General features: G+C 37.9%; 2 protein-coding genes and 1 long non-coding RNA gene across 19 annotated transcripts; 1 reads left to right on the forward strand and 2 right to left on the reverse strand.

Annotated features, from left to right (window-relative positions):
- Nucleotides 1-739: 739 nt before the first annotated feature.
- Aatf (Apoptosis antagonizing transcription factor) lies at nt 740-2,883 on the reverse strand. 3 transcript variants are annotated; one of them, XM_076775387.1, is made up of 3 exons: nt 2,723-2,883; nt 2,321-2,605; nt 740-2,222 (listed from the first exon to the last, which is right to left on the reverse strand). In XM_076775387.1, exons 2-3 carry the CDS (start codon nt 2,527-2,529, stop codon nt 857-859), a joined length of 1,575 nt encoding a protein of 524 aa, XP_076631502.1. In that variant the 5' UTR covers nt 2,530-2,605; nt 2,723-2,883; the 3' UTR covers nt 740-856. The 3 variants fall into 3 exon arrangements, with proteins under 3 accessions (XP_076631502.1, XP_076631510.1, XP_076631493.1); XM_076775395.1 differs by having other exon boundaries at nt 2,759-2,846; XM_076775378.1 differs by having other exon boundaries at nt 2,321-2,883.
- Nucleotides 2,884-3,127: 244 nt separating this feature from the next.
- On the reverse strand, nt 3,128-18,317 carry Nab (NGFI-A-binding protein homolog). Of its 11 annotated transcripts, none has more exons than XM_076783943.1 (11): nt 17,993-18,317; nt 8,301-8,402; nt 7,817-7,954; nt 7,094-7,404; nt 6,659-6,871; nt 6,357-6,511; nt 5,922-6,024; nt 4,323-4,393; nt 4,073-4,184; nt 3,863-3,919; nt 3,128-3,733 (listed from the first exon to the last, which is right to left on the reverse strand). In XM_076783943.1, the coding sequence occupies exons 1-11, from the start codon at nt 18,315-18,317 to the stop codon at nt 3,626-3,628; spliced, it is 1,695 nt and encodes a 564-aa protein (XP_076640058.1). In that variant the 3' UTR covers nt 3,128-3,625. The 11 variants fall into 11 exon arrangements, 8 of the variants coding, with proteins under 8 accessions (XP_076640058.1, XP_076640055.1, XP_076640057.1 ...); XM_076783940.1 differs by having other exon boundaries at nt 6,261-6,511; XM_076783942.1 differs by having other exon boundaries at nt 3,677-3,809; nt 6,261-6,511.
- On the forward strand, nt 7,397-18,314 carry LOC143351898 (uncharacterized). Of its 5 annotated transcripts, none has more exons than XR_013081826.1 (6): nt 7,397-9,019; nt 9,433-9,709; nt 14,374-14,706; nt 14,806-14,896; nt 15,311-15,666; nt 17,521-18,314. It is a non-coding gene; the product is annotated as an uncharacterized LOC143351898 (long non-coding RNA). The 5 variants fall into 4 exon arrangements; XR_013081828.1 differs by lacking the exon at nt 15,311-15,666 and having other exon boundaries at nt 17,521-17,552; XR_013081825.1 differs by lacking the exons at nt 14,374-14,706; nt 14,806-14,896; nt 15,311-15,666; nt 17,521-18,314 and adding an exon at nt 12,502-13,408.
- Nucleotides 18,318-19,298: the final 981 nt, after the last annotated feature.

The following is a 19,298-nucleotide window of genomic DNA, read 5'->3' on the forward strand; positions in this document are numbered from 1 at the left end:
ACGAGCCACATGTTACGCCAGGTCAGCACTTCACGCAACTTCGGTAAATCGATAAAGAACGCGAATGGGAGCCTTTCCTTCTTGCTCTTGAACAGCTGAAGTCTGTATGCAAATTGCATATGAGGTCTTTGAAGACCTCGGAGGGTCGACAAAGATAAAATGACATATGCCCTCTTTCTCGATTCACCGAAGCTGCCCAAAGTAAGTTCGGACCGTCTCGTGGGAGTCGAGAGAGAAAGGCTCACACTTCCTTTCTCGCTCTTGAACAACTAATATCCGACCTCCCGTCAACAGGTCTCGGCAGGTAGACGGCAAACCGGTGTTCGGAGATAACTGCCCCTCCACTTACGCGCGCTAATAACAATTTGTACGCGACTCTTAAGTTCGGACAGCTTCGGGAATTCGAAAAAGAAGGTGAATATGAGCCTTCAAACGTCCAAGTTTGTCGTGAAATAGTTCGTCTTCTTCGACACTAGATGGAGCCTATTTATCTATCTCGAGAAATAGTTGTGGTGTCATCTCGTGTTGGAGAAAACGTACTATTTCACGACAAACTTGGACGTTTTCTCACCAGGTTTTTTTACATCGTAGTTTTGGAAAAAGAATTTTTTTCTCGAAAATGCGTAGGATTTCAGGGTATGTTTATTCACCAAAAATGATTGTAATCGAACCCCGCAACTAAAAATAATTTTTTTAGTTGCGAGAATCATCTTTTATTTATTTATGGAAAATGAAATAATTTTCAGTTGTTATAAGGTTTATTTAACAGTTTCTATAATTATTTTTTAAACACCTTGTAAAATACTTTTTATTACATTGTGTAAAGCTATATAAAATGTTATCAATTATTTTAACGTTAATGACTAGTCTCTATATTTGTTGATTTAATTTTACCAAACAAAGAATTATATAGTTCATCTTTTGCATGATCTAACCACGTATCGTTTATCGTAATAGGAGCCATAAAGTTTACTAATTTATTATGTACATTGTATCGTATTCTTCTACCTTTGGTAGCTCTTGTATCTATTTTCCTCTTCATTTTACTTCTCATATTTTGTAATTGAATCCATTGTTTACTAAGTTGTATAGGATCTGTAATATCAGCCGATTTATACTCAATTAAATCCCTTAAAAGTTGGTGATAAAAATCGTCGTCATCGTAAATTTCAGGATCGTATTCTTGAACTCTTCTACCCTCGTTATCTTCGACCAATTCCGTCTTGCCAATAATATTATATTCTGAACGTTTTAGTTGCGTTCTCTTGCGTAATTTTTCTTTATCGCTTAAAGCAAATTCGATTTGTTTTAACGTCGTTTGATTCATACCCTTATCCAATTTACCGCTCGCTATTCTTGTCTTTTCGTTCCACTTTTGTATAACGGAATTTCTATATTCCGTGTACAATGTATGATTATCATTTAATATTTTTTCATAATTGTCAAGTTTCAGCTTTTTGCAGTATACATTTTTAGTAATATCGTCCAAGTCTTCGCCTAAAATCGACGTATCTTCTTTCTCGTTTTCATCTTCCGTATCCGAAGGAATTTCTTCATCCATTGAATTGTCTACACTTATCATTTCCTTATCTATGTTTTCTTCAATCTTTCTTTTTCTATTCTGTACAGATAAATTCTTTGTTTCTGGATACTGTTTCAAGAACAAATTTTGTAATTGTAACATATTGTTTAATAACAATTTTAGTTTGCTTTTACTTTCATCAACTTTCTTCGTATAGTCCACATTTTCTCTTAAACTTGTGTGTACATCATACTGAGGCATTTGATTACTAGTAATTAAACATTTTTGTAACTTTATTCTTATTTCTAGCAGACTCTCCCAAAGTTTCAGTTGACTTCTAACACAATTACCTTTATCAATATCTGCTTTAAGGTTTGTATGCGATATTGTCTGAAAATCTATTTTTTGCTTAGTATTAGAATTGTCATTATCAGATACATTTTTTATATCTTTGGAATATTGTTTAAAACTTTCTTCATCGCTGTAACTTAATTCTTCGTCTAAGTTGTCACTTTCATTATCATCCTCAATGTCTTCACTGTTATCTGAATCATCATTATTATCATAGTCATTACTTATGTAATTGTCATTTTCTTCTTCTGTACTACTTATATCTTCATTTCCTTCGCTTTCCGATACATCGAGCGAATCATTGTCACTGGTATATATGTCCTTTCTTGAAACTTTTTTACCAATGTATCTAGGATATGGACAAAACTTATCATTTAATAATTTCGTAATGTAAGTAAAATTAACTGAAATAAAATAAAATATGAACAAAAAACATTCAACGTGTACCTTTTGTCTAATTGATCTAAGGTATCAATGTTTTGTCTACGTATCTTCGAAACTTGAACGTTGCTTTCTGAATTGTCACTTTCGTCATACCGATCAACTACTTTAGCCTTTGTGTCTTCAGCATCGTCGTCAGAATCAAAATTTGTTGGTGTTGTAGTAAGTAAAGAATTTATTTTATCGGCTAAGCTTTCTTTTGCTTTCAAAGCCATTTCTTCGAAAAAATATGCCGATTCAACTTTACGCGACAGTTTCACATGTGCTGTCCAACAAGTAAATAAACATAACCTATACACAGGAACGATATTAAGACTTTGATCAAATTTATATTTAAAATTTATTTGTAGAATTTGATTAAATTTATGTTTAAAATAATTTTATAATTCATAATAAATGAATACACACTGGTAATACGTGTTATTTATTAGATCGTAATTATACCTGAAAAACGAATGTATACTTTCGATATTCGATATACTTGAGCATCAATAGGTATCGATAGTTCGATACATTGTTCAGGGCAGCGGGTAACTTCGATTCGAAGCTTTCAAACGTTCGTTGTTGGTGTTATGAATTATTTTAATATTTAAAATTTCCAATTATAAAGAAATTTAATAATATATATTCGCATATGCATAACAAAGTTTTATTGTTGCTTTAGAAAGGACTATTATGTTTATAATCTTTTATTTATGCTATTAGTTATATATTTTTCAGTGTATTAAAAGTATTTTGTTAATTCGTAATGTTCTAGTTCTCGTTATAATACAGTTAAAAATAATTTGAAGCACAGTTATAGTTCTTTTGTAAATTCAAAGAAACAAACACTCTCTGCTTGTAAGTATTTATTGATTTTATACTAGTTAGACAACAATGTGTAAATTGCTTTAAAAATCCAATACGTACGATAAAAAATGTTCTTTGTATATTTACAAATTTTACTGTTGTACAGTATGTAACTATATTTCAGTCAGTGTGTGCTTCACTTTAATTTAAACAAGTTTAGTATTCACAATATTCAAAGTTACCTTTATAGTTTTAAATGTGTTAGATTTTTATTAAAATTATGCAATGAATCGTTCTGTATTAACGTAATCCTGTAAATTTTACAAAAACAATTCCGATGGTAAAAGTAATTCTTAATGAACAAATTGTTTTACAATTTCTCACGTGAATTGATGTATGTATGATAATACTAAATAACGTGACAACGATCAAATATAGGTAATGATAATACTAATTGTAATGCGCATGTTGAAATGTGTTCGTTGGAATGATTTCAACGTAATAATACATTCTGTAACAATATCACAGTGTAGGTTTCTCATCCGTTGGTTCTTCTTTTATAGGATGATTGCATTCCATCAGTGCAGGATTCGCCACTGCAATAATATTATCTCCGCGTGAGGCTATTACCTGCATCCAATCAAATTGTTAACAAAATCCACGAGCGGTACATGTTCAATTTTTCACACAGTTTAAAGGTTTTCCTCTATAAAAATTACATCTGTATTCACGTCGTGTGATAACAAAACAAAACCATACCTTAAGATTGAAATCACTTTCTTTATCGGTATTATCTGCTTCTGCTTCATTAGTGTCCTGTAAACAAACTTTCTATAATCCTAACAAACTAAAGAACATTTTAAATGTCCTAAATAAAAATAATTTATACAATTAAATGCTGTCTTTAAGTAAATAGATAAATTAGTTTACTTGCAGTTCTATTATAAGGCACATAATTTGTTTACTTACGTGTATGGATGAAGATTCTTCATTAGAAAATGAAAGTTGACTGTCAGAGTCACTAATGTCTTCCATACTTGCACTGAACATACCATTGTTATTCTTCTTCCTCCAAACTGGACTAAAACAATACAAATACCTTCTTACAGAATGATTTACTACTAAGTTATTACCAAATTAAACAATATTTTCATTTTGAATATATCAAAATATCTGTACGAAATATTTTGAATTTAACAATTGCGATCCATATAATCACCTCGACGATCTATGCCTTCTGCGCGTCGAGTTATTAATATCCATTTCAGAACAGCGAAGGTCCAACTCCTCCTAAAACAGTGAACTGCTAAAGACAGTAGGAATAGCAAATATAGCATGAGGTACAAAAGAAAGATAGAAACTTGTTATTAATATAGTTTACATAATTATCAAATCGCAATTTAAACGAGCATACACTACTCGTCAGGACACTAGGAACAAAGCATTGAGTCCTAACAAGTGTGGAAGGAGACCACAATACGATAATTAAAAATTTCATTCTACGTATACTAAATTGTTATTGCTTTTTCTCCAACGAAATTTAATTGATATAAAGTATTTACATTTAAAAGAAACGTTTAATTTCGACTTAATTTTACTGTAATTTTATAAATTAAAAATATAAATTTCTACTAAAATATTTATAACTATAAATATAATATAATATTTTACAATTACAATAACGAATAGATATATAAAAAAAAATATTTTTATTGAAAACTAGAAATTGGTCAAAACGTATCTTTAATTCCGCGAAATTCGAATTCGAAATTTCGCGAGATCTCGAAACTATCGAAACTCGAAATCAAACGACTAACCGACTTTGTCGGAAATACGGTTGGAACAGTAACAAATTTTTTTTTATAGAAAATTAATCCGTTTAGTGAGTATAATTAAAAGAAACTTAAACGTATTGAAATAAAATATAATTTAAATAAACGAAGAAGCGAAGAAATTTCATGAAATAAATAGTTTTAATATATCCGACGTACGAAATTACGGGACCAAGTTAAGTATCTGAAAAACATAAATTTAATACAAATTTTCGATTTTTGGAAACTTTCGACTAATTTCCAAAACTTATAGAGCAACAATATAGTATAACAAAATATCGTTTGTTCAATTATTTCGTTCGTTAATTCGTTACTATTTGTCCATTATATTTTATGTTTCCTTCTTTCAATATGACCTTGGGATACGAAACGAAAGTTTAGATATAAACAATCAGTGCGAAAGCCATGCATATTATGCAAAAGCTATACTTGACCTTTTCTGCCTGTGGTTCACATGTATATCAACGAGGTGGTAGTTTACGTGTTGCAATTGTTTACGTGCTGGATGCATAGTTAGTGGTTAGCGCTCATGCGAATACAGCTTGTTAATAGCCCAACAATCCCAGATCGAAGCTATCACAAATGCGGGATCCAATCAAGGATTTTTAAGTATGCTTCTCTGTATCTATTTAGGATGCATAGTATATTTTATAACATTAGTTATCTGAAAAACGAACTTATTTGTAGATCTTTCAACGTGATCTTCACTTAACTATTTTTCAAGTTACCGTCTATCGAATAAATTGGTATTCTATTATACCTGCATAAACTCAACGGTAAATTATTGTAATTCTGAAAATATATTATTAACTTGTACGAGATTTCCTCTCGAACTTAAACGACATTAAATGTAAAACAAGTCCCGGATTCGATTTTGCTACCTCAATTAACTTGCATCAAAATCCCTGACTTTCCCTTAAGTCTGTGACGACTTTGAACTGAAACGATCTGTGTATGGCTTATTTTTATGGTCGCGGTGAGCTAACCTGCGTCGCATCTTCATTCTCACCCTCGAGCTCGAGCTTCTGCCGTTTTGTACGCTCGGTTTCGTTTTCTTCGCCGTTTTCACGTAGCCTTGATACGGATAAGCTAAAGCATCATAAACATAAATTTATGTACGTCGATCAGCGTATTCGCAGACAACTTTGATTAAACTCGATGTATCTAAAGAATTACGATTAAGAACGTGATTGAATTCATGTTTTAATAAACGTTGGTAATTTTTTTTGTAGTTGTAGTGTTCCTATTGCAATCCATTTTTGCACGTTTTATGGCATGTATTAATTTCGAATTAACAACATTTGATAAGAACTAAAGGTACTTACTAATGACTTTTTGAATAATGATACCCAGAATCTCTCACAATACGGCGGGCCAAAGGAAAAAGTTCGTCTCTTCTAGTAAGAAGGGCAGGTACGAACCTGCAAATTTGTGCAGCAGCTTCGTTTACTGACACTTCATGTAATGTCAGTGGTTTCTCTGGTTTCCTTTTACAGTCAAATCTTCCATAAATTGCTGCATATTTTCGAATTTCTTCCATTCTGCGTGGATCACTATCAGGCATAGCCATTACCATCTACAAACAATGTTATCTCATAGTTACTTATGAAGTTGTGCATCATAGTTGCAGCTATTTAGTACATGTGTTCTTTAACCATTCGCTAGCAATTTTAAATTCATCTAGATGCTAATAGTTATCAAGATATATACTACATAGATTTACCTCTAAATTTTTACAAATTTTCTTTTTCACATTATGAGGTTTTGGGTCAACAGGTCGAATGGTAGCAGCAAGTCTCTCGGCTGCTTCTGCAAGTCTTTGTATTTGAGATTGTAGAAGAGTTGGAGTTGGCTGCGTTGGACTTGCAGGTGCACCACCACCACCACTGGGACTCGGTGTTGTACCACTGCCACAAGATGACTCGCATGTTCCTACCTAGCAAAAACAGGATCTTCTCAATAAGTTATTGCATTTTATATATAAGAGTATCCTTAAGATCGTAGAAACATACATAAGTATAAAAAAAATTACTGCAGGCAGTTATGTGTGACAACAAAGATATTTAGGGTGCTCTAGTTAAATAGAATATTCTGTATACAATATTATAGTATGTTAGTTTGCAAGAGTTAAAAATATCGATTAAAACTTGTAATATACCTGTAATACACCAGGACTATGAGAAGTTGTATATGGTAGAGGCGTATTAGGACTCGGGCTTTGACGAAAAGTCGTTGAGGCAACTGATGCTGTCACACTTGTAACCGATACAACAGGACTGGTACTTCTACATGGCAATGGTGTTAAAGATACGTGTGACGAGACGTATGGCGTTGGTGTTGCTGTTTGAGAGGTTGTTGTAAAACCTTGAAGATTTTGTACTTGTGGTCTGGGACTAGCACAAGGGAAACCTATGCTTGCAGGATTTTTACATGTAGCACTTGTTGATACGACCGGTGTCTGAAAAAGCGCTGCAATACACAACGATTTTAATTGTTTACTCTGGTAGAAGTAGATGCACAAGTCGTCGATAGTCCTAGTATTAAATATTTGTGAAAACGTCTTAAAATTTATCTCGGAGCATTCGATCCTCGAAACGTTTCAAAACTCTTCAAAACCTGTCCTATGAGTCCGATACTATTTTAAAATATCGGATATGACTTAGTGATAAACTCGAATACGAATAACAGACCTTTTCATTTACTAAGATTGGGCGTCAATAAAGATGCGAATGGTTATTATTAATTTAACGCGTCGGAAGATTTTTTTAACATCTTGCTGCGTACGAAAAAAACGTTAATTAATAATAAGAGATATTGTTATTTCGTTGAAATTAGTCGAATTAAGCATAGTGAGAATCAATTCGATATTAGGATACTTTACAAGGATTCGTAAGCCATTCCTGGAGAGCTTTCTGAAGTCTTCTAACGTGAAGGGGTTTACTCGCCATACCAACTAATGCCATAATTTCTAGAAATTCTTCTTCTCCAGCATCGCATAATTGTTGCACGTCATCACCACCTGGAATAGTTTATATAAAATTGTTTAACGTTCATGCATTAACTTTAACATTCTTGCCTAATTGTTTTTCTACTTCATTCGTTTTATAGTTTTCTCTAACTGATAAGCGGTTTTTCGCTATATTTATCTTCTTGATGGTATTATGAAAATGATTTTTAATTTTTCGTATAATATGGTACAACATAGTCTGATCTTTTATCGAGGATTACATTACGGAACGGCTCAAATTTAATATGTTAATATAGAATATATCATAGCAACATATTTTGAATACCAGATACAATTGTTATAATTGTTATATTCCAGCGAAGAAACTATAACGTCGTAAAAATGAAAATTTGTTTACCCATTTCTAAAAGGGTATCGTAGTAGCCCAAAAGAGACGCACGCTGCATGACTCTGTACAGCTGCAGTTCTGCTTCATTCTGAGGTACGGACGTCTGCACCACTAAATAATTTGTAATAAACGTTAATTAACGACGTAGATTAAGACAAAATGTTATTTACTGCCGATGAAAACAAAGTTATATAAGCGATACAGGAGGGAGTAATAGTGTATACATCAAATATATAAGAAATGATGCGAATTAAATTGCAAAAACTTTTGTATAACATAATGGAGACGTTGAAAATGTGATTATTCGTCGTTTGTAATTATACATATCTAAGTATACGAGTTAGAGTTACGCAAAGATTAAAGACGATTTGAAATCGTTACACATAAGCAAACAAATGTGAAACAATTTCTTGTTCAATGAGTCCGTCGAAGGTTGTATCATTCGCTTCGTTGATCTTTGGTTCACGATGTTCTGCAAAGAGGATGTTACGAGCAAGCAAACGGCGAACAGTATGCGGCAGGCAGTCGAGCCGCCAGGGTGTCCGACTAGTTTCTTGCAAATTTCGAGGAACTGCGAGAAAAAGCGGCGTGCACACACGTACAGCGTATAAATTAATACCGGTACCGCTGGCATGGCATCAGACGTCGCGACGGGGGCAGCAAGAGTGTCCCGAAGAAAGAACCGATCAAGAGCAACAAAGAGGAAAAGACAGAAATTAAAACAAAGGGTAGGGAGATAAAATGGACAAGACATATATATATATATATATATATATACATATATTGTATGTATATATGTATGTATATATACAGGGTGTTCCAGGTTTTAATGATCAAACTTTGTCAGTACATTCTGCAGAACTAAATGAGAAAAAAGTGTTATACAAACATAGGTTGTTTGAAGTTTTATTAAAAAGTTACCGAGCATATTTTCAAGCATGTTTCGTAACGAAAGTAATAAAATGAACAAAGTCAAATATCCCAGAAACGGCAAATTTTAAAACAAATGTATCTTAATACTTTTATATAAAAAAAAAAAAAACAAATTGACCTCTATGTTTCTTCTACGCCTCCATTTATAAAAAGAAACTATTCGTACCTCAGTTTATGTACCTACAATTGTTACAAATAATATTTTTAGGTATCATTCGAAACAACGAGGACATTCAGATGGACAAGATACGTGGGACACACTGTATATCTAAGGGATGAGAAAAGAAAGGAGAAAAGGAAAGAGGGACGAAGAAGATGGAGAGAGAAAAAAGAGAGCGACAGGAAGCCAAGAGAGAACGAAAGAGAGAAGAAATGCAGAAGGAGATACGGAGCAATACGGTAGAGCGGGGCTGAAAAACCTGGCCGTCAAGTCTTATTACGAACCTGAGGCCCGGTCTCACGCTTATACACCGACCGAGATACGAGTAAGTCCCTGACAGCATCGGGGTGAGTTGCTCCGCGAGATTTTTCTGACGTTGGCCCTGCAGCCGGGAGACCTAAAGAGACACGGCTCTTTCTAATGAGACAACGATACCGTGTGTGCGTTGACTTACGAGACCAGGCGCATATACGACTAACAGTTTGCTTATCGTCCCAAAAGTTCTATGGAAAAAAACTTATTCGTTTCTTTGTACCTCTAACCGTTTTAGAGATACAGATTTTCCCAGTTGCATGGGACACCCATGATCACACGTAGTCAAGTATACACGTGGCGTGGATTACCTTGCCCGTGATTGTAAAAAGCAGCGCAAATGTTTGAACCGTAGTCGATTAAATCAGAATGTATAAGCGTTATAGAGAATTATGTTCAGAGAAAACTCGTACTCGTTAAGCAAATTATAATTATACTAATTGTCTTGGTTTCGCGTCCAAGAGCGAATAATTTGAAAGGATCGAGGCGAATGCCGAGCGTGTGTAACAATTTTGTTAAGACACAACGGCGCGGCGACAGACTGTCATCCGGTTGTTCGGCGAAAAAGAAAAGAACAGAGGCGAACGGTAGCATAGAGAAAACTCGGTGGTGTCGAAGAGATCGCGCGCGCGCACACGTCGTTCCCAGGAAGGCTGAGGAGGCCACGGTAGGATCAGGTTTTTCTTAGCACGTCCCTGATGCGCGCGGTATTGGATGCTATGCCGTGGCGACTCTGCCTCCGACTTGCGTACGTGTTCCCGGCTAACAAAAACGATTATCCTGTGTCAAAAAAGTTGTTATGTAAATGTACTGCCTGGCCTAGACTGTCGGTCACAGGTATACCTACTCTCTACGTGACCGGAGAAAGAGGTCCGTCGATAAAAGTCTCTGGTGGCATTCTATTAAAAAACGAACTAACAGCGGCGACAGATTAGTTCGTTTCAGGGCTATCGTCTCGTTTCGCGTTGAATTTCGCCGTTACGCGGACCGATTCTTCCGAAGTTGTCCGTAATTAACGATTTAGCGTGTTTGAAATATTTCGAACGAACCAGGTTTCGATTCACGGGAGAAAATTAATACAAATGCTGTATCATTTCCAGTAATTCGACGAGTCGTCGTTAGAGTTACAGAGTCAACGATTATGGAGCAATTAGGATTGCAGAGTCAAGGGGCACGGGGCATCGAAAAATCGGAGTAAAGATCAACGTTGATCGGCACGTCGCTAAATTGTTTTTTAGAAAAACAAAAAGAAAATTACAAAGAGGAATGTGTAAACACAAAACCGATGTCTTAAACCGGTTACAAAACGCGCGGCGACCACAAAACACGGTAGAGGTTTGGACCACGATTCGGATGTCGATATTGCCCAAATAATAGAAACAGAAAGTAACGGAGAGAATTGTTTCTATGTCATGATGGAACACGGTTAGGCTAACGTATACAAGCAACACGACGTTGATGTATTTACATATGACGTTGTGCGAATGATGCGATGCAACGTAAGGCCGTGGAAGCAGGTTGCACGCTTTCTTGTAATTAGCGCCGATAAGACTCGTTTCTTTTTAAACGTACTGTCAAGTAAGCTTCGAACCATTTCCACTGAGATTCGAGCAGCCGCGAGGACTGTGAGAAAGCATAATTGCGGAAAGAATACATCGATCGGTTCTTGATAAAATGGTTATGTTCGTAGGAAGCAAGGATGGATATTTCTTTCGGGAACACCGCCAAACGCTTTAAGGAGGATCGATAAGTTCTCGTACGTAATGGATGGGGAGGAGGAGGGCTAGGATAGGGCTCGATAGGACGGTGCAAGCGAAGACGAATACGAGGCAGAAGCCACGACTGGATAGGCAAAAGAAAGCCGAGGTGGCAGGCTAGAAGGCGGTGGAGCCATCGGGGCGGTTAAGGGGGTGGGTTCAGGGTAAAAGACTTTCGGGTTGGACGGTAAAGAGAAGACCGGGGCGAGAGCGAACGAGTGGTATAGCTTCTTTGTCCGATAGCTCACGGTGCGGACGCTCTTCCGATGCTACGCAAAAACGGGTCTAGTTTCTTAGAAGCGCCCGTTCTCGCGCAGCAGCGGCGGCGGCGGCGGCAGCGGTTAGTATTTCGCTTTTTGCTGGCATTGTAATCAAGGAAGGGTTAGGTGAGTTTTTGTCTAGTGCCTCTGCCGCCGCTTGGACAAAACACCGGACAGATGGACTGAGTCGCCGTTTCGATCTCCCTACCTTTACCTTTCTATCTCTTTCTCTATCTAGCTTTCCCCGCTTCTCCTCCCTTCTCATAGTCTCCCCTGTTTCTTGGTCGCTCCCCCCTCCCCCTCTGCTGCTCTCTCAGCAGCCCTCTTTTTATCCTTCACGCTACTCTCGATGTACCACCCTTTCGCTATACCTCCTCGTTTTACCTTACCGTTTTCGTTCTCGGTGCCCTCATCACTCCTCCTTCCAATACACCAACACCATTACCATTAAACCTTCTCTAGGATACCATTTTATCCGTTCCCACTTTCTCGACCGTCAACGAAAGAGGGGGAAAAAACTAATTTGATAGTCAATGATCAACGAACAACGCTGGAAAAATCTTACAAAATCTTTTCAAAATAGAAAACTGCTAGATTAATTGTATCGTTTTTTCGTTCGAGAGATATGTTTATTGTTTTCTATATACGTAAATTTATTAATTTACCATCAACCGAATAGCAATTCGAAGCTATCGTGACAAAAGTAATTATCGTTGTTGAATGCGTAACGTTTCATCGTGCAAATAGTTTATAATGTAGAAATTAAAGTTTTGAATTGTTTGTTTCAGTTCAGAAAGTTAATTTTCCCATAGTCGTACAAGGTACGCCGAGATATCCACGCAACGAATCGGGATGTATTGGATCGCGTCTAAGCTGGGAAAACGTATCTTCTACGAGGGGGTAGTATTGCCTCGGTCGACATTGGCTGGGTAACGTTTCTGGGCACATCAGGGTGGGGCCCAAATTCCACCTCCGATCGGCAGCCAGCCTCCATCGTTTTCCATCCCCTGCTGTTTAAACCGATGTCCCACCCTTAAAGGCGTTTTAAAATATGGTTGACTGATCCCGTACGCGTTTGCATGCGCCATCGAAAAAAAAACTAGCAGGCCGTTAAAATTGCAAAAGAGACTGGGATACGTTTATTAAAAGACGAACGACAGCGGTACAGGGCGAAAACAACAGTTTGCAGTAGGGATTGAAAAACAACCGAAATAATGTTGTAACTGTTATTGAAAAATCGGTTCTGACGCGCCTCTTATTCTGCACAAATATATCTGACCTTGCTTAATTTTCTAATGTCTCCTTATTCATCAAAATAAATTCCACTCGGTTGAAATCAGTGCAACGGAAGACCAGTATTTTCCATTGCAAACGAAACGTTATCCAAGGATAATATTGTTTTCGTCACGAATCGAAAGAACGGAATACTCGTCTAAGAAAATAAATAAGAGAGAGAGACGAAAACTAAAACGCTGTGTATTTTAGAATTTGAAAAATTCTCGTCTCGTACATTTTTATTTGACACGATACAGCACCGTCGGAAAATAGATATTTTAAGTGTTTTTTTCGCTGAAGCGACGACGGGCACGCAAAAATCACAACAGAGAAATAAAATGCATAATCTCGCGCGGCGAACAAATGAAAGAGTTCGGGAGGTCGATTGAAAAATAGCTATGCTATACGAAAACAATTCCGGGAAAAAGTCAAATGGCTTTGGTCGAATAAACAAGATAAACCTGGATTCCTTAGTAAATGACGATAAGTTTAGCGATATGTTGGCATAATTATCTATACAGAGTGCACTATAACACGTGGAATCCACTTTAGCGGTCAGTCTAGGACACGCAAACAATAAAAAAAAGTTCATAAATACGTCTTTATATGGGTGTGAACCGAAGGTCAGAATTCAGCGTTATTATATTATAAACAAAGAACAATTCAAATAGATATATGGGGGAGTAGGGTAAAACCGTATACTGACTTGATACCATGTAAAACTTAGTCAGAACTAGTACTAAGTGTTAGATTAGTATCAAGTGTAGATTCTAGAATATATAACAGTATTGACATTAAAAAGGAAAAGTATATACTACGTGAAGATTGAATGAAAACCTTTCCCACGGGCATCTAGTGAATAAATGATTTTTTCGGCAAGTTTTTTTTTCGGACCCCGGCGAAGACGAAGCAAAGGGTTATAATCTAAGCATTGGGGGTTAATTTTTTTTTATTGCGAGCGTCTGTCGAATTATTATAAATTTGTTATTTATCGTTTACTTTTACAAGTTTATGCAGAGCTAATAATTTATAATTAACGTAATTTAATTACATTCCTCCTGCAATTATACTCGCAATTACTAATTACATTATAATTTAACTGAATGAAAGATTGAATTGCGAATCACAATGTAATTCAATCATTTTGTAATTATAATTCCTAGAATAATTCAATTATAATTTTGCGCAACTCTGATTAAAATGGACCCAGAGTTCACTACCATACACGACATAATTTTTACACGAAATATAAGGAAACGTGTACGACATTCCTTTTAAAAAATGAAAGGTGATCTTGTTAAAAAAAAAAACAAAATAATCATTCACGTAGCAAATACTTCACGAATTATTCGCGGTAACTGATTCTGTTTATTTTAATTTTTCAGATATACCGATAGATCGCTCGAGCCTCCGAAACTTCTAGGCGTTCGTATAATAGACGTTCCTGGCGCGAATTGTTGAAAGGTACGCGCGCGAAAAATGTTAAACGAAGAAGCACACGCACACGTGTGTACACACGAATCCCGTCCTCTGTTTGCTCTCTCTCCCTCGGATTGCAAGGTTGAAGACTGATAAAAACATGGAAAAAAGGGGTCTATCGGCGGGACAAAAACGGCCTGAGAAAGGAAGAAATCAGATAGAAGAGAATGACGGGAACCCACGGGAAAAAGAACGATGGAACAGAAAGAGAGGAGAAAGAGACAAAGAATTCTTTCGAGGTATTTGTCTTCTCTTTTTTTCATTCTGGGTCGGGCCTCTTCCGAGTTTTTTTCTCGTGACTGATGTAAAGGGTGATGATATGCATATGTTCCCGGCAGAAGGCCCGTCGAAGCGGAGTCGAGCGGAGCAGGGCCGTGGGCCGGACGAACGGGTCCGGTCTGTCCGGGTGCAGATCGGTAGAAACAGAGCGTACGTATAGACACACACACTCACACGCTCGCGTACGCGTACGTTTTATATTCTCTCTGGCGTTTCCCGTGAAGTGTCGGTTCGACAGGTAGAACGGCGCGGGCGCAACCGCGCATCGCTCTTCGGGATTATCGTTTAGAACAAAAAACAGAGAAAGGTACACGAGAAAATGGGGGACAGTGTCTCTGATCCCCCTTCTTCTGCAGCGGCGAACTGATCGGACACGGCAACGCCAGTTCTTGTCTTCTAATTTATTCACGAACTAAATATAAAGACCCAGGGACCCCTCTTGTGGGAACAACGCTGATTCCTTTATCGGATCGATTACGCGTGGTAGTTATCCGGCAAACGAGATATTTCGTAATCACGATCCATCCATTACGCGAAGGTGACTTGTCATTTTTTTATTTTTAGAGTTTTTCATCGCGATCCTGGTCCACGCTTCTGTATAGCAGAAATATTAACGGCGCAAGAGCAGCTGTCGATTGTAACGAGCTCTTTGAGATTCTGGCTGCGTGTGTGCTTGTATCTCGGCCGACATTAAAAGGATGCCTGAATGTAATCTGAATGCGATCGAGACGTTGCGCGATCCGTGGGTGGATGCACTCGAATACCGGCTAATTTCACTGACAAACTAAAATCGGGGCCGAAGTAATTCGTGACGCAACGTTGAAAGGAAGAGATCCCTTCAAAGTCCGTCCTTATATTCCGGTCGCTTTAATTTCTTGCCATTTGAACGTCGAAACAGGGATTTTCTCAGATAACTAAACGTACGTAACTTAGAAATGCATAGTTAAATTCGTTAAAAAGGGGGGGGGGAAACAGGTAATGAAATGAACCGCGTAATAGTTTGTATTATATATCAATTTAGAGACACTTAATTTGGATAATTCTATATATCTTCATTCGTAGGTTCTTCCTTTGAATTACGAAGAGCAACTAATTTCTCAAAGATTTATATAATTAAAGTGACCAGTGTACCATCTTAAAACTATAAATGGTCCGTATTGCCGACCACTGCTCGACATAATAAAGTTATTTCTAGGATAGGTGTTTTATAATTGACATCATAATTAGCGGTTGAAAGCCACGGTGGGGCCCGGTTCAGGTAATCGACTCACGTGTCCCGTCCATTTACTATGATCAGTGGACCGTATCGCTCCGACATTATATTTCAATGAACCTCCCGTTAACGCGTCCCGGGTTTTAAAAGTTGGATCCACGCGAAATCGGTGTTCTTCGCATACGATTTCAATTTTTTCTAACGAGTCCTTAAGTCGCTTCAAACGAAAAAGTTGTCACTCTGTGCAACACCGCAAGATTACGTCGTTTATGGAAACCTGTCAGTGAATTTGCACTGGGTACCGATTTCGCAGAGAACTATACAGTTTTGTAATTCACGATGAATTACAAAATGATCGTTGGAGTATCAGCGAGCAGTACACTATTAAAACAGTGATTCGATTTTTCACGTTTGGTAGAGAATTTGCTTTCTAAGAAAAGAAACTTAGATTAGATACTTGTGCACCGAATATAAGGACACACGTAGGTACACATAGTGGATGGGGCTTTGTCTACTCGTGATACATAAGAGGAGACATGAGTCACAAGCAACAGGCAAAAACCGTCACGCTGCGTCGCGCAAAAAGGCGGTTTTTCTTCCGCCATCGGTGAGCAACTATCGCGAGAAACGTTTTTGTCAGTTTCTTACTAACGCGAACAGCCATCGGCGGTAACCGTATAAGCATAGAGTTGACCAGTGCAGACTAACGATAAAAAGGGTACTGGCTCGCGATTTTGCGCAGCGTTTCTCCGAAAGTTGAAATTGCAAGAGAGGATATCTCCCACTGACGCCAGTGCGGTGGTTCATACTGCAAATGGCTGCTTCTCCCTTTTTTACCCTCTCTTTCCCTCGGTTCTCTTTCTGCCTTCTTTTTCTCGATTTCAATTTTTTTGCTTGGTGTTGAAACGTTGCGAGAGTAACTTCGCGGATCAAAGGCTCTTACGCATTAGAAATTGCTCCGTAATGCCCGTAACAAAATTAAACTACAAAGCGTGTTAACTGTTTTATAGACGCACAGTTTGCTTCTTTTCTCGAACCGAGTTGGCGTTTCGTAACTGTTCGGGGAATCGAAACGATAAACGATCGGTTTGGTTCTATTTCTTTACTTTTCTTTGCCGGCCAGTAAAACGAGTGACAAAAATGCTGCATTTTCGTGAGAATCGTCGGTCTGTTCTTATACTTTTTGATCGCTGGGCCGATACATTTTCCTGGAATTGGTATGCCAGAGGCAGCGGTCTATTCGTAACAGCGGAATAATTCGGAGCGCCATAAATTTGGCCTCGAATGTGAGTAAAAACGACCACTTGCTCGCTTCGCTGCTATGCAACTCGACAAAAAATGTTGATGTTTTTACGGCAAGTTCGCTGGATTCCCGCGCTTACTTAGAACTTATCGAGCCAAGAGTTTTTTTTTTCCCTCCCCGACCGTGTCCACCGCCAACAGTCCCTTATATTCTCAAGCTTTGCGTTCTATTATTTTACAATTACGTTTTTCGTCGATGTAAACAAACAAGCGGCTCACTTACTTTCGTAATTATTATTTGTTATTTTTGCTTTTTAAGGTATCAACTGAATTCTGGGGATCGCCCTTACATGGTTAAAACGATTCCAAGGAAAGAACACGTACGTCACTGTATTACGACACTGTATCTTTTTTAATTCGAAACGATAAATTCAGGAAATAAACAGAGATGATTTCGACAATTCAAGGCTGGTAATTATGACGTGGTAGATGAAACTATACTTGCGTTTAAGTCCAAATAAAAAACAGTCGTTCAAGTTGTTCAAAATGATGTCCTCATCATGATAATTCGATTTGATAAAGTACACTTTTTCGACAGGTTCACCAGTTAATGTAATTTGATTACATTTCTTTTTGCAATTATATTTCGATCGCAATTCTGCGCAGCTCTGATTTGAATCCACTGTAAAACGATCTTCCGTTCGTCGGACGGGAGTACGTGACGAGTCAGGATAAAGATCGTATCCGCATTTTTTGAAGAGAGAAACTATAAGGAAGAAGATCGGACTTACGCGTGCCGTTGACGTTTCTGCTGAGTATCTTCGGTACAGAGGCGTTGACAGTGCTGACAGCGGAGACGGTGGGGACAGTAGGGATAGCGGGGACAGTGGAGAGCACCGCAGCGGATTGTTGATGCTTGGTCGGCGGGCTCGCCACAACGACCACAGGATTCTGGATGGTACAAGTGGCCGAAGTAAGAGTGCCGGTACCACCGACACCAGGAACTGCGTTGATCGACGCTGTTGGTACTGGAGAAGGTGTTCCGATGCCGCACGTTGTGGTCACCGCCACTGTCGTCTCTTCCGTCGCCGGTCCTCCAAGCACGCGACTTTCCATCTTCCAGAGGCAGAACCGCTCTTCTTTTCTCGCCGGGAGGATGACAACGAAGCCCTGCCTCCCTCAATATGCACACTCACAACACTCGAAGAACAACGCTTATCACGTTCCGATGCATCGAAAAGTCTATGCATTTAACGATCCGACCGCACATTCGACGCTGCTTTCCGAGTATAAATACAAACGACTCGATTTTCGCCACTACGAACAGTTTGTAGAAATTAGGCAGCATTACTTTAACATTATATCAGTCGGTGATCATAATAGACCGATATGCAAAAGGAAAGAAGGATTATCTACCGAATAAAAATGATATTTCCGTAGGATCGAGAGACCCGGATATAGAGGGGGAAATACAACGATAAGAACAAAACGCGTTGAACGGAACAATGATACTTGGATATTAATTGTATTGATACGACCGCGCGAATTGGTATTTTAGTTATCGTGGAAAGAATTGCTTTGACGTTGTTATTGTGTATTAGAACTTTTAACTAGATATTATTAAGCGTGCTTTTGTATTTTCTGAATGGACCACTAAACGTCTTTTTCTAATTATCGAGTACAGAAATAGGATTTTACAGAAATCGTGCTAACACTTCAAAGAGCGACAGCGAGACACTTGGAACGATGACGCAGTGTACATTGCCGGCCATCGAGTGATTCCACGGCATGTCTGAGCGGATCCCCTTCTACCAGACCACACAACGTGCAATGCTTCTCCCACTTCTTCCACACTCACGTGCAGTTACCCCCTCTCTACGAACAATGCCCCCCAACCTTTAGGACGATAAGTAATGATGGGCATTACCGCGCTAACCGCAGTACGTAAATCTTCGATTTTTGAATTTAATAATTCTCAGCTCATGATAAACAGTAATTTACTATTGAGGTCTTTGTGTACCAAATAAACACGAGATTAGCATATTCCAGTAACCCAGTGAAAGGGTTAATTTATAGTGAAAAACTTGTATTATAACT

Source organism: Colletes latitarsis, chromosome 2 (assembly GCF_051014445.1).
Source record: "Colletes latitarsis isolate SP2378_abdomen chromosome 2, iyColLati1, whole genome shotgun sequence".
Taxonomy (NCBI): Eukaryota; Metazoa; Arthropoda; class Insecta; order Hymenoptera; family Colletidae; genus Colletes; species Colletes latitarsis.